This window comes from Oncorhynchus nerka, linkage group LG12 (genome assembly GCF_034236695.1).
Source record: "Oncorhynchus nerka isolate Pitt River linkage group LG12, Oner_Uvic_2.0, whole genome shotgun sequence".
Classification (NCBI taxonomy): Eukaryota; Metazoa; Chordata; class Actinopteri; order Salmoniformes; family Salmonidae; genus Oncorhynchus; species Oncorhynchus nerka.
Window position 1 is genome coordinate 6219154 of NC_088407.1, and position 11532 is coordinate 6230685.

At 47.3% G+C, this 11532-nt stretch overlaps 1 protein-coding gene across 1 annotated transcript in view; it reads left to right on the forward strand.

Annotated features, from left to right (window-relative positions):
- Positions 1 to 11216, forward strand: part of LOC115123102 (broad substrate specificity ATP-binding cassette transporter ABCG2-like) — a 72829-nt gene extending 61613 nt beyond the window's left edge. The window contains exons 13-16 of the mRNA XM_065025183.1: positions 1378 to 1502; positions 8243 to 8397; positions 8959 to 9128; positions 9218 to 11216. Coding sequence (XP_064881255.1) covers positions 1378 to 1502; positions 8243 to 8397; positions 8959 to 9128; positions 9218 to 9365 — 598 coding nt within the window. The 3' untranslated portion in view covers positions 9366 to 11216. The remainder of the gene's footprint in view (positions 1 to 1377; positions 1503 to 8242; positions 8398 to 8958; positions 9129 to 9217) is intronic.
- Positions 11217 to 11532: the final 316 nt, after the last annotated feature.

Consider the following 11532-nt stretch of genomic DNA (forward strand, 5'->3'; position numbering starts at 1 on the left):
AACACTGAGATCTGTTACCTTTAAACAGGTTTCCACTGGGGAACACTGAGATCTGTTACCTTTAAACAGGTTTCCACTGGGGAACACTGAGATCTGTTACCTTTAAACAGGTTTCCACTGGGGAACACTGAGATCTGTTACCTTTAAACAGGTTTCCACTGGGGAACACTGAGATCTGTTACCTTTAAACAGGATTCCACTGGGGAACACTGAGATCTGTTATTAAACAGGTTTCCACTGGGGAACACTGAGATCTGTTATTAAACAGGTGTCCACTGGGGAACACTGAGATCTGTTATTAAACAGGTTTCCACTAGGGGGAACACTGAGATCTGTTACCTTTAAACAGGTTTCCACTGGGGAACACTGAGATCTGTTACCTTTAAACAGGTTTCCACTGGGGAACACTGAGATCTGTTATTAAACAGGTTTCCACTGGGGAACACTGAGATCTGTTATTAAACAGGTTTCCACTGGGGAACACTGAGATCTGTTACCTTTAAACAGGTTTCCACTGGGGAACACTGAGATCTGTTACCTTTAAACAGGTTTCCACTGGGGAACACTGAGATCTGTTATTAAACAGGTTTCCACTGGGGAACACTGAGATCTGTTACCTTTAAACAGGTTTCCACTGGGGAACACTGAGATCTGTTACCTTTAAACAGGATTCCACTGGGGAACACTGAGATGACGTGGTAACCAGGGGAACACTGAGATCTGTTACCTTTAAACAGGTTTCCACTGGGGAACACTGAGATCTGTTACCTTTAAACAGGTTTCCACTGGGGAACACTGAGATCTGTTACCTTTAAACAGGTTTCCACTGGGGAACACTGAGATCTGTTACCTTTAAACAGGTTTCCACTGGGGAACACTGAGATCTGTTACCTTTAAACAGGTTTCCACTGGGGAACACTGAGATCTGTTACCTTTAAACAGGTTTCCACTGGGGAACACTGAGATCTGTTATTAAACAGGTTTCCACTGGGGAACACTGAGATCTGTTACTACACTGAGATCTGTTACTAGGGGAACACTGAGATCTGTTATTAAACAGGTTTCCACTAGGGGACAAAGTGTGCTTTTCTTTCAAGGACATTTATAAGTGACACCAAACTTTTGAATGGTAGTGTGCACACTGTACACACACATACTGTACACACACTATACACATTATACACATATACTACATACACACTATATACACACATACTGGACACACATACTATACACACATACAGACATGCACACATGCATACACACCCTCTCTCTCTCTCCCCCTCCATCTCCAGTCATGAGTACATTAGTGGTTACTATAGAGTATCAGTCTAACCTCTCCTCTCTGTCTCTCTGTCTCTCTCTCTCTCTCTCTAGTCATGAGTACATCAGCGGTTACTACAGAGTATCAGTCTACTTCCTGTGTAAGATACTCAGTGACATCATCACCTTAAGGACACTCCCTGCCATCGTCTTCAGCTGTGTGGCTTACTTCATGATCGGTGGGTAGACCCTTCACCCTCGTAGACACAGTGGAAATTATAGGCAATAAATAGACAATAATAATCTACAACCCACACAAGTGGCTCAGGTAGTGCAGCTCATCCAGGATGGCACATCAATGTGAGCTGTAGCAAGAAGGTTTGCTGTGTCTGTCAGCGTAGTGTCCAGAGCATGGAGGCGCTACCAGGAGACAGGCCAGTACATCAGGAGACGTGGAGGAGGCCGTAGGACGGCAACAACCCAGCAGCAGGACCGCTACCTCCGCCTTTGTGCAAGGAGGAGCACTGCCAGAGCCCTGCAAAATGACCTCCAGCAGGCCACAAATGTGCATGTGTCTGCTCAAACGGTCAGAAACAGACTCCATGAGGGTGGTATGAGGGCCCGACGTCCACAGGTGGGGGTTGTGCTTACAGCCAAAGACTGTGCAGGATGTTTTTCATTTGCCAGAGAACACCAAGATTGGCAAATTCGCCACTGGCGCCCTGTGCTCTTCACAGATGAAAGCAGGTTCACACTGAGCACATGTGACAGTCTGGAGACGCCGTGGAGAACGTTCTGCTGCCTGCAACATCCTCCAGCATGACCGGTTTGGTGGTGGGTCAGTCATAGTGTGGGGTGGCATTTCTTTCTTTGGGGGGCCGCACAGCCCTCCATGTGCTCGCCAGAGGTAGCCTGACTGCCATTAGGTACCGATATGAGATCCTCAGACCCCTTGTGAGACCATATGCTGGTGCGGTTGGCCCTGGCTTCCTCCTAATGCAAGACAATGCTAGACCTCATGTGGCTGGAGTGTCTCAGCAGTTCCTGCAAGAGGAAGGCATTGATGCTATGGACTGGCCCGCCCGTTCCCCAGACCTGAATCCAATTGAGCACATCTGGGACATCATGTCTCGCTCCATCCACCAATGCCACGTTGCACCACAGACTGTCCAGGAGTTGGCGGATGCTTTAGTCCAGGTCTGGGAGGAGATCCCTCAGGAGACTATCCGCCACCTCATCAGGAGCATGCCCAGGCGTTGTAGGGAGGTCATACAGGCACGTGGAGGCCACACACACTACTGAGCCTCATTTTGACTTGTTTTAAGGACATTACATCAAAGTTGGATCAGCCTGTTGTGTGGTTTTCCACTTTAATTTAGAGTGTGACTCCAAATCCAAACCTCCATGGGTTGATACATTTGATTTCCATTGATCATTTTTGTGTGATTTTGTGTGATTTTGTTGTCAGCACATTCAACTATGTAAAGAAAAAAGTATTTAATAAGAATATTTCATTCATTCAGATGTAGGATGTTATTTTAGTGTTCCCTTTATTTTGAGCAGTGTATATTTTTTTAACCCTTATTTTACCAGGGAAGTTGACTGAGAACACATTCTCATTTATTCACATCAAATAAAATACAATTTTATTGGTCACATACACATGTTTATCAGATGTTATTGTGGGTGTAGCGTAATGCTTGTGCTTCTAGCTCCCGACAGTGCAGTAATATCTAACAGTTTCACAACATATACCCAAAATACACGTAAATCTAAGTAAGGAATGGATTAAGAATATATATATATATATTTATATACATATACATGTCAGAGCGGCATTGGACTACAATACGATGGCATAGAATACAGTATATACATATGAGATGGGTGATGCAATATTTACACACAATTAAAGTGACTAAGATATCGTGGAATAGTATAGAGTACATTTTACACGTGAGATGAGTAATGCTAAAGATACGGAGACATTATTAAAGTGGATAGAGTTTAATTTCCTTAAAGTGATTCCTAATCTATGTGTATAGGCAGCCTCCTCTGAAGCGCTCGTTATAGCTGTTCAGCAGTCTGATGGCCTTGAGAGAGAGCTTTGCGGTTGTGGGTGGTGCAGTTGCCGCGGTGATACAGGATGCTTTCAATTGTGCATCTAAAAGTTTGTGAGGGTTTTAGGTGTTAAGCCACATTTCGTTATCCTCCAGAGGTGTTGTTGCGCCTTCTTCACCACACCGTCTGTGTGGGTGGACCATTTCAGATCGTCAGTGATGTGTACGCCAAGGAACTTGAAACTCTCCACCTTCTCTTATACACAGGGGGTACCGGTTAGTTGAGGTAATTTGTACATGTAGGTAGGGGTGAAGTGACTATGCATAGATAAAACAGCAAGTAGCTGCAGTGTACAAAACAAATGGGGGGAGGGTCAATGTAATTTGTCGTGCCCTCTTCACGTTTTGGTGTGTTTGGACCATGATAGATCGTTGGTGATGTGGACACCAAGGAATTTGAAACTCTCGACCCGCTCCACTACAGCCCTGTCGATGTTAATGGGGTTCTGTTCGGCCAGCCTTTTCCTGTAGTCCACGATCAGCTCCTTTGTCTTGCTCACATTAAGGGAGAGGTTGTTGTCCTGGCACCACACTGCCAGTTCTCTGACCTCCTCCCGATAGACTGTCTTATCATTGTCAATGATCAGGCCTACCAGTCTTGTGCCGTCAGCAAACTTAGTGATGGTATTGGAGTCATGTTTGGCCACACAGTCGTAGGTGAACAGGGAGTACAGGAGGGTACTAAGCACACAGCTCTGAGAGGCCCCAGCATTAAGGATCAGCGTGGCAGACATGATGTTGCCTACCCTTACCACCTGGGGGCGGCCTGTCAGGAAGTTCAGGATCCAGTTGCAGAGGGAGGTGTTTAGTCCCAGGATCCTTAGCTTAGGGATGAGCTTCGTGGGCACTAGTCAATGAACAGCATTCTCACACAGGTGTTCATTTTGTCCAGGTGGGAAAAGGCAGTGTGGAGTGCGATTTGAGATTGCGTCATCTGTGTATCTATTGGGACAGTATGCGAATTGGAGTGGATCTAGGTTATCTGTGAGGATGGTGTTGATGTGAGTCATGATCAGCCTTTCAAAGCACTTCATGGCTACCGAAGTGAGTGCTACGGGTCGTTAATCATTTAGGCAGGTTACCTTTGCTTTCCTGGGAACAGGGACTATGGTGGTCTGCTTGAAACATGTAGGTATTGTTAATGTCAGTGAAGACACTTGCCAGTTGGTCAGCGCATGCTTTGAGTACACGTCCTGGTAATCTGTTGGCCCCACGGCTTTGTGAATGTTGACCTGTTTAAAGGTCTTGCTCACATTGGCTACGAGAGCGTTATCACACAGTCATCCAGAACAGCTGGTGCTCTCATGCATGCTTCAGGGTTGCTTGCTTCGAAGCGAGCATAAAAGGCATTTAGCTCATCTGGTAGGCTCCCGTCACTGGGCAGCTCGCGTCTGGGTTTCCCTTTTGTTGTCCGTAATAGTTTTTAAGCCCTGCCACATCAGACGAGCATCAGAGCCGGTGTTAGATTCAATCTTAGTCCTGTATTGACGCTTTGCTTGTTTGATGGTTCGTCTGAGGGTATATGGGGATTTCTTATAGGCGTTTGGATTAGTCTCCCACTCCTTGACACCGGCAGCTCTAGCCTTTAGCTCGATGCGGATGTTGCCTGTAATCCATGGTTTCTGGTTGGGATATGTACATACGGTCACTGTGGGGACGACATCGTTGATGCACTTATTGATAAAGCCGATGACTGAGGTAGTTTACTCCTCGATGCCATTGGATGAATCCTGGAACATATTCCAGTCTGTGCAAAACCTGTAGCGTAGCGTCTGCATCATCTGACCACTTCCGTATTGAGCGAGTCACTGGTACTTCCTGCTTAAGTTTTTGCTTTTAAGCAGGAATCAGGAGGATAGAATTATGGTCAGGTTTGCCAAATGGAGGGCAGGGGGGCTTTGTATGCATCTCTATGTGGAGTAAAGGTGGTCTACAATATATTTTTTTCTCCATCTGGTTGTAAACATTTGGTGGAACTGCTTTCCCTGCATTAAAGACCCCGGCCACTAGGAGGAGCACAGCTTCTGAGTGAGCATTTTCTTGTTTGCTTATGGCCTTATACAGCTCATTGAAAGTGCTCTTAGTGCCAGCATCGGTTTGTGGTGGTACGAATAATATAGATGAAAACATCTTACCAGACGTAGCTTCTCTGTTCACCCGGTGAAAATCCCTCCAGCTCTATACTAACCATGTCGTCGTTCAGCTACGACTCGGTGAAAATTATTGTCCCGTTGGTAGGATAAATCGTAATCGTAGGTCAGTGTTGACGAGGACAAGTTTGAATAACAGACTGGAAGCTTCAAAAGGAAGGGTCAACACTGCTATATTATATTGACTCTTCGCATCAACTTCATGTAATTGTCAATAAAAGCCTTTGACACTTATGAAATGCTTGTAATTATACTTCAGTATTTCATAGTAACATCTGACTAAAATATCTAAAGACACTGAGACAACAGACTTTGAAAATTAATGTTTGTGTCATTCTCCAAACTTTTGGCCACGACCGTTGACTTTACAGAACTACCTGGGGGTTAAGGTTAGGTATAGGTTTAGGGATAGGGGTTTAGGGTTGGGGGTTTAGGGTTAGGGGTTTAGGGTTAGGGGTTTAGGGTTAGGGGTTTAGGGATAGGGGTTTAGGGATAGGGGTTTAGGGATAGGGGTTTAGGGTTAGGGATAGGGTTAGGGGTTTAGGGTTAGGGATAGGGTTAGGGGTTTAGGGTTAGGGATAGGGTTAGGGGTTTAGGGATTAGGGTTAGGGGTTTAGGGTTAGGGATAGGGTTAGGGGTTTAGGGGATAGGGTTAGGGGTTTAGGGTAGGGGTTTAGGGATAGGGTTAGGGGTTTAGGGATAGGGTTAGGGGTTTAGGGATAGGGTTAGGGGTTTAGGGATAGGGTTAGGGAAAGGGGTTTAGGGTTAGGGTTAGGGAAAGGGGTTTAGGGATAGGGTTAGGGGTTTAGGGTTAGGGATAGGGTTGGGGGTTTAGGGATAGGGTTAGGGGTTTAGGGATGGGGATAGGGTTAGGGTTTAGGGGTTTAGGGATAGGGTTAGGGAAAGGGTTAGGGGTTTAGGGGATAGGGATGGGGTTAGGGGTTTAGGGATAGGGTTAGGGTTAGGGGTTTAGGGTTAGGGATAGGGGGATAGGGATAGGGTTAGGGGTTTAGGGATAGGGAAAGGGTTTAGGGTTTAGGGATAGGGGTTTAGGGATAGGGGTTTAGGGATAGGGTTGGGGGTTTAGGGATAGGGGTTTAGGGATAGGGTTAGGGGTTTAGGGATAGGGTTGGGGGTTTAGGGATAGGGTTAGGGATAGGGTTAGGGGTTTAGGGATAGGGTTAGGGGTTTAGGGATAGGGTTAGGGAAAGGGGTTTAGGGTTAGGGATAGGGTTAGGGGTTTAGGGTTAGGGATAGGGTTGGGGGTTTAGGGTTAGGGATAGGGTTAGGGGTTTAGGGATAGGGTTAGGGGTTTAGGGATAGGGATAGGGTTAGGGGTTTAGGGATAGGGTTAGGGGTTTAGGGGATAGGGATGGGGTTAGGGGTTTAGGGATAGGGTTCGGGTTAGGGGTTTAGGGTTAGGGATAGGGTTAGGGGTTTAGGGATAGGGTTAGGGAAAGGGTTAGGGGTTTAGGGATAGGGTTAGGGGTTTAGGGATAGGGTTAGGGGTTTAGGGTTAGGGATAGGGTTAGGGGTTTAGGGTTAGGGATAGGGTTAGGGGTTTAGGGTTAGGGATAGGGATAGGGGTTTAGGGTTAGGGATAGGGGTTTAGGGATAGGGTTAGGGGTTAGGGATAGGGTTAGGGGTTTAGGGATAGGGTTAGGGGTTTAGGGATAGGGTTAGGGGTTTAGGTATAGGGTTAGGGGTTTAGGGATAGGGATAGGGTTAGGGGTTTAGGGATAGGGTTAGGGGTTTAGGGATAGGGTTGGGGGTTTAGGGATAGGGTTGGGGGTTTAGGGATAGGGTTAGGGGTTTAGGGATAGGGTTAGGGGTTTAGGGATAGGGTTAGGGGTTTAGGGATAGGGTTAGGGAAAGGGGTTTAGGGTTAGGGATAGGGAAAGGGGTTTAGGGTTAGGGATAGGGTTAGGGGTTTAGGGTTAGGGATAGGGTTGGGGGTTTAGGGTTAGGGATAGGGTTAGGGGTTTAGGGATAGGGTTAGGGGTTTAGGGATAGGGTTAGGGGTTTAGGGATAGGGTTAGGGAAAGGGTTAGGGGTTTAGGGATAGGGTTAGGGGTTTAGGGATAGGGTTCGGGTTAGGGGTTTAGGGTTAGGGATAGGGTTAGGGGTTTAGGGATAGGGTTAGGGAAAGGGTTAGGGGTTTAGGGTTAGGGGTTTAGGGATAGGGTTAGGGGTTTAGGGATAGGGTTAGGGGTTTAGGGTTAGGGATAGGGTTAGGGGTTTAGGGTTAGGGATAGGGTTAGGGGTTTAGGGATAGGGATAGGGGTTTAGGGTTAGGGATAGGGGTTTAGGGATAGGGTTAGGGGGTTAGGGATAGGGTTAGGGGTTTAGGGATAGGGTTAGGGGTTTAGGGTTAGGGGTTTAGGGATAGGGTTAGGGGTTTAGGGATAGGGTTAGGGGTTTAGGGATAGGGTTAGGGGTTTAGGGTTAGGGATAGGGGTTTAGGGTTAGGGAAAGGGTTAGTTACAGGGGAGAGGAGGGGGGATGAATGAGCCAAGGTATCTGATATCACTCTGTTCTGATCTGGTATGTTTCTGTTCTGATCTGGTATTCTATTACTCTGTTCTGATTTAGTATATTTCTGTTCTGATCTGGTATTATATTAATATGGTCTGATCTAGTATATTTCTGTTCTGATCTGGTATTATAATACTCTGTTCTGATCTAGTATGACATTTCTATATTCTCCAGGGTATAAAGCTACAGTGGAGGCCTTCTTCCTGTTCATGTTGACCGTAGCTCTGGTAGCCTATACAGCTACTGCTATGACCATGGCTATATCAGCTGACCAGAGTGTTGTGGCGATCGCCAACATCTTCATGACCATAGCCTTCGTCTTCATGATGGTGAGAGAGACAGACAGAGAGAGAGAGAGAGAGAGAGACTAAATCATTTGTGATGGTTTGTTTTGGCAATGTTAGCAGGTTTTTCCCATGCCAATGAAGCCCCTTTGAATTGAATTGACACACACACACACACACACACACACACACACACACACTAATATAAGATGATTATAAACATGAAAAATTATGTTGCTCTCCTCTTCCTCCTCCTCTCCCCTCATCACCTTTCTCCTCCCCCTCTTCCTCTCCCCTTCCCTTTCTCTCCCCCTCTTCCTCTCCCCTTCCCTTTCTCTCCCCTTCTCCTCTTCCCCTCGCCTCTTCTCCTCTCCTTACCCCTCATCTTCCCATCCCCTCCTCACTCCTCTCCTCACCCCTCTTCCCCTCCCCTCCTAAAATCTCCTCTTCGCTCCCTTCCCTCCTCTCCTCACCCCTCCTCTCCTAAAATATCCTCTTCGCTCCCTTCCCTCCTCTCCTCACCCCTCCTCTCCTAAAATATCCTCTTCGCTCCCTTCTCCTCCTCGTCTCTCCACTCCCCTCCCCTCCTCTCCCCTCCCTTATCAGATCTTCTCAGGCCTGTTGGTGAACCTGCCCAGTATTGTTGAGTGGCTAGCCTGGTTCCAGTACCTCAGCATCCCTCGGTATGGACTAACAGCTCTCCAAATTAATGAGTTTGTAGGTCTCCAGTTCTGTGGAGACATTCCCCTCAACGGCACCTTGCCCCCTGGTATGACGTAAGTGATGTCTCACTATACCTATTTAAATTCTCCATAATTGAGGTGTTTTGTTTCTGAGGTAGGAACCTTTTCTCTCCTGTGTCCAGATGCACGGGGGAAGACTTTCTGAAGAACCAGGGGATCGACTACACCACGTGGGGGCTGTGGCAGAATCACGTTGCCCTGGCGATCATGACCGTAATCTTCCTGTTGATCGCGTACTTCAAACTACGCTTCATCAAGAAGTTCACATAGAGGTCACGGGTTAAGCCTATTATACACCTTCCCTTGTCCTCCTCTCAAACGAAATGCTGTAACTTCCGCTGACATGTCAGCGTCCGCAGGACACTTTTTAAGGGGGCAAAAATTAGATTGAGGCTGAAGGTGAAATTAGGCATTAGAGGTCCATCATCATCATCATCATCATCATCATCCGACAGCTATTGTGCCAAACCAATAAATGCAATGATTTCTCTACCAATGTGTCTTATCTACAGATGTTTTAAATCATGTCTCAAGATATCTATGTGATTTATTTTTGAACCATTCGTGTTTTTATGACGTGCAATTTGTTAAATGTTTTATTGATGCAACACAACGTGTATTGATGCCTACGGTTGAACAAGGCCCCTAGGACTCTGGATACAAGAACAGGGCCCCTAGGACTCTGGATACAAGAACAGGGCCCCTAGGACTCTGGATACAAGAACAGGGCCCCTAGGACTCTGGATACAAGAACAGGGCCCCTAGGACTCTGGATACAAGTAGTTCCCTATGGTTGAACAGGGCCCCTAGGACTCTGGATACAAGAAGTTCCCTACGGTTGAACAGGGCCCCTAGGACTCTGGCCACAAGTAGTTCCCTACGGTTGAACAGGGCCCCTGGGACTCTGGATACAAGAAGTTCCCTACGGTTGAACAGGGCCCCTGGGACTCTGGATACAAGAAGTTCCCTACGGTTGAACAGGGCCCCTAGGACTCTGGATACAAGTAGTTCCCTACGGTTGAACAAGGCCCCTAGGACTCTGGATACAAGAACAGGGCCCCTAGGACTCTGGATACAAGAACAGGGCCCCTAGGACTCTGGATACAAGAAGTTCCCTACGGTTGAACAGGGCCCCTAGGACTCTGGATACAAGAAGTTCCCTACGGTTGAACAGGGCCCCTGGGACTCTGGATACAAGAAGTTCCCTACGGTTGAACAGGGCCCCTAGGACTCTGGATACAAGAAGTTCCCTACGGTTGAACAGGGCCCCTAGGACTCTGGATACAAGAAGTTCCCTACGGTTGAACAGGGCCCCTAGGACTCTGGATACAAGTAGTTCCCTACGGTTGAACAAGGCCCCTAGGACTCTGGATACAAGAACAGGGCCCCTAGGACTCTGGATACAAGAAGTTCCCTACGGTTGAACAGGGCCCCTAGGACTCTGGATACAAGTAGTTCCCTACGGTTGAACAGGGCCCCTAGGACTCTGGATACAAGAAGTTCCCTACGGTTGAACAGGGCCCCTAGGACTCTGGATACAAGAAGTTCCCTACGGTTGAACAGGGCACCTAGGACTCTGGATACAAGAACAGGGCCCCTAGGACTCTGGATACAAGAAGTTCCCTACGGTTGAACAGGGCCCCTAGGACTCTGGATACAAGTAGTTCCCTACGGTTGAACAGGGCCCCTAGGACTCTGGATACAAGAAGTTCCCTACGGTTGAACAGGGCCCCTAGGACTCTGGATACAAGAAGTTCCCTACGGTTGAACAGGGCACCTAGGACTCTGGATACAAGTAGTTCACTACAAAGGGACTAGGTTGCTGTTTTGGACACAGTCCTATACATTGTTTCTATTTACGTTTTGTACACTGTGTTTAAACACTCCTACACTAACACATGATCGACGGCACAGGAGGCTGGTGAGGGGGAGGACGGTGCATAATAATGGCTGGAATGGATTCAGCCACATGGAAACCACGTGTTTGCTACCAATCCCTTAATTCCGTTCCTGCCATAAATATGAGCCAATCCTCCCCACCAGCCACCTGTGATGAACAGTATAACAATGATAATTATGCAAAAAAAAAAGGAAGAATAAAATAATATAATGTAATATCAACTTTGTACTTTGTTCTATTTTCTCTCCTGTGTATATTTGAGTATCAACACACACACACACACACACGACGTTCCCTCATATGAGAAGACTTAAGGCTTGTGTCCATGGCAACACAACGTAAGCATATCAGGTTGTGTGTGTTTGGAAACCCTGTTCCCCTGGGGAGGAGTCATACCCCCTAACCCCACCCCACCACCCTGGGGAGGAGTCATACCCCCTAACCACACCCCCCTGGGGAGGAGTCATACCCCCTAACCCCACCCCCCTGGGGAGGAGTCACACCCCCTAACCCCACCCCACCACCCTGGGGAGGAGT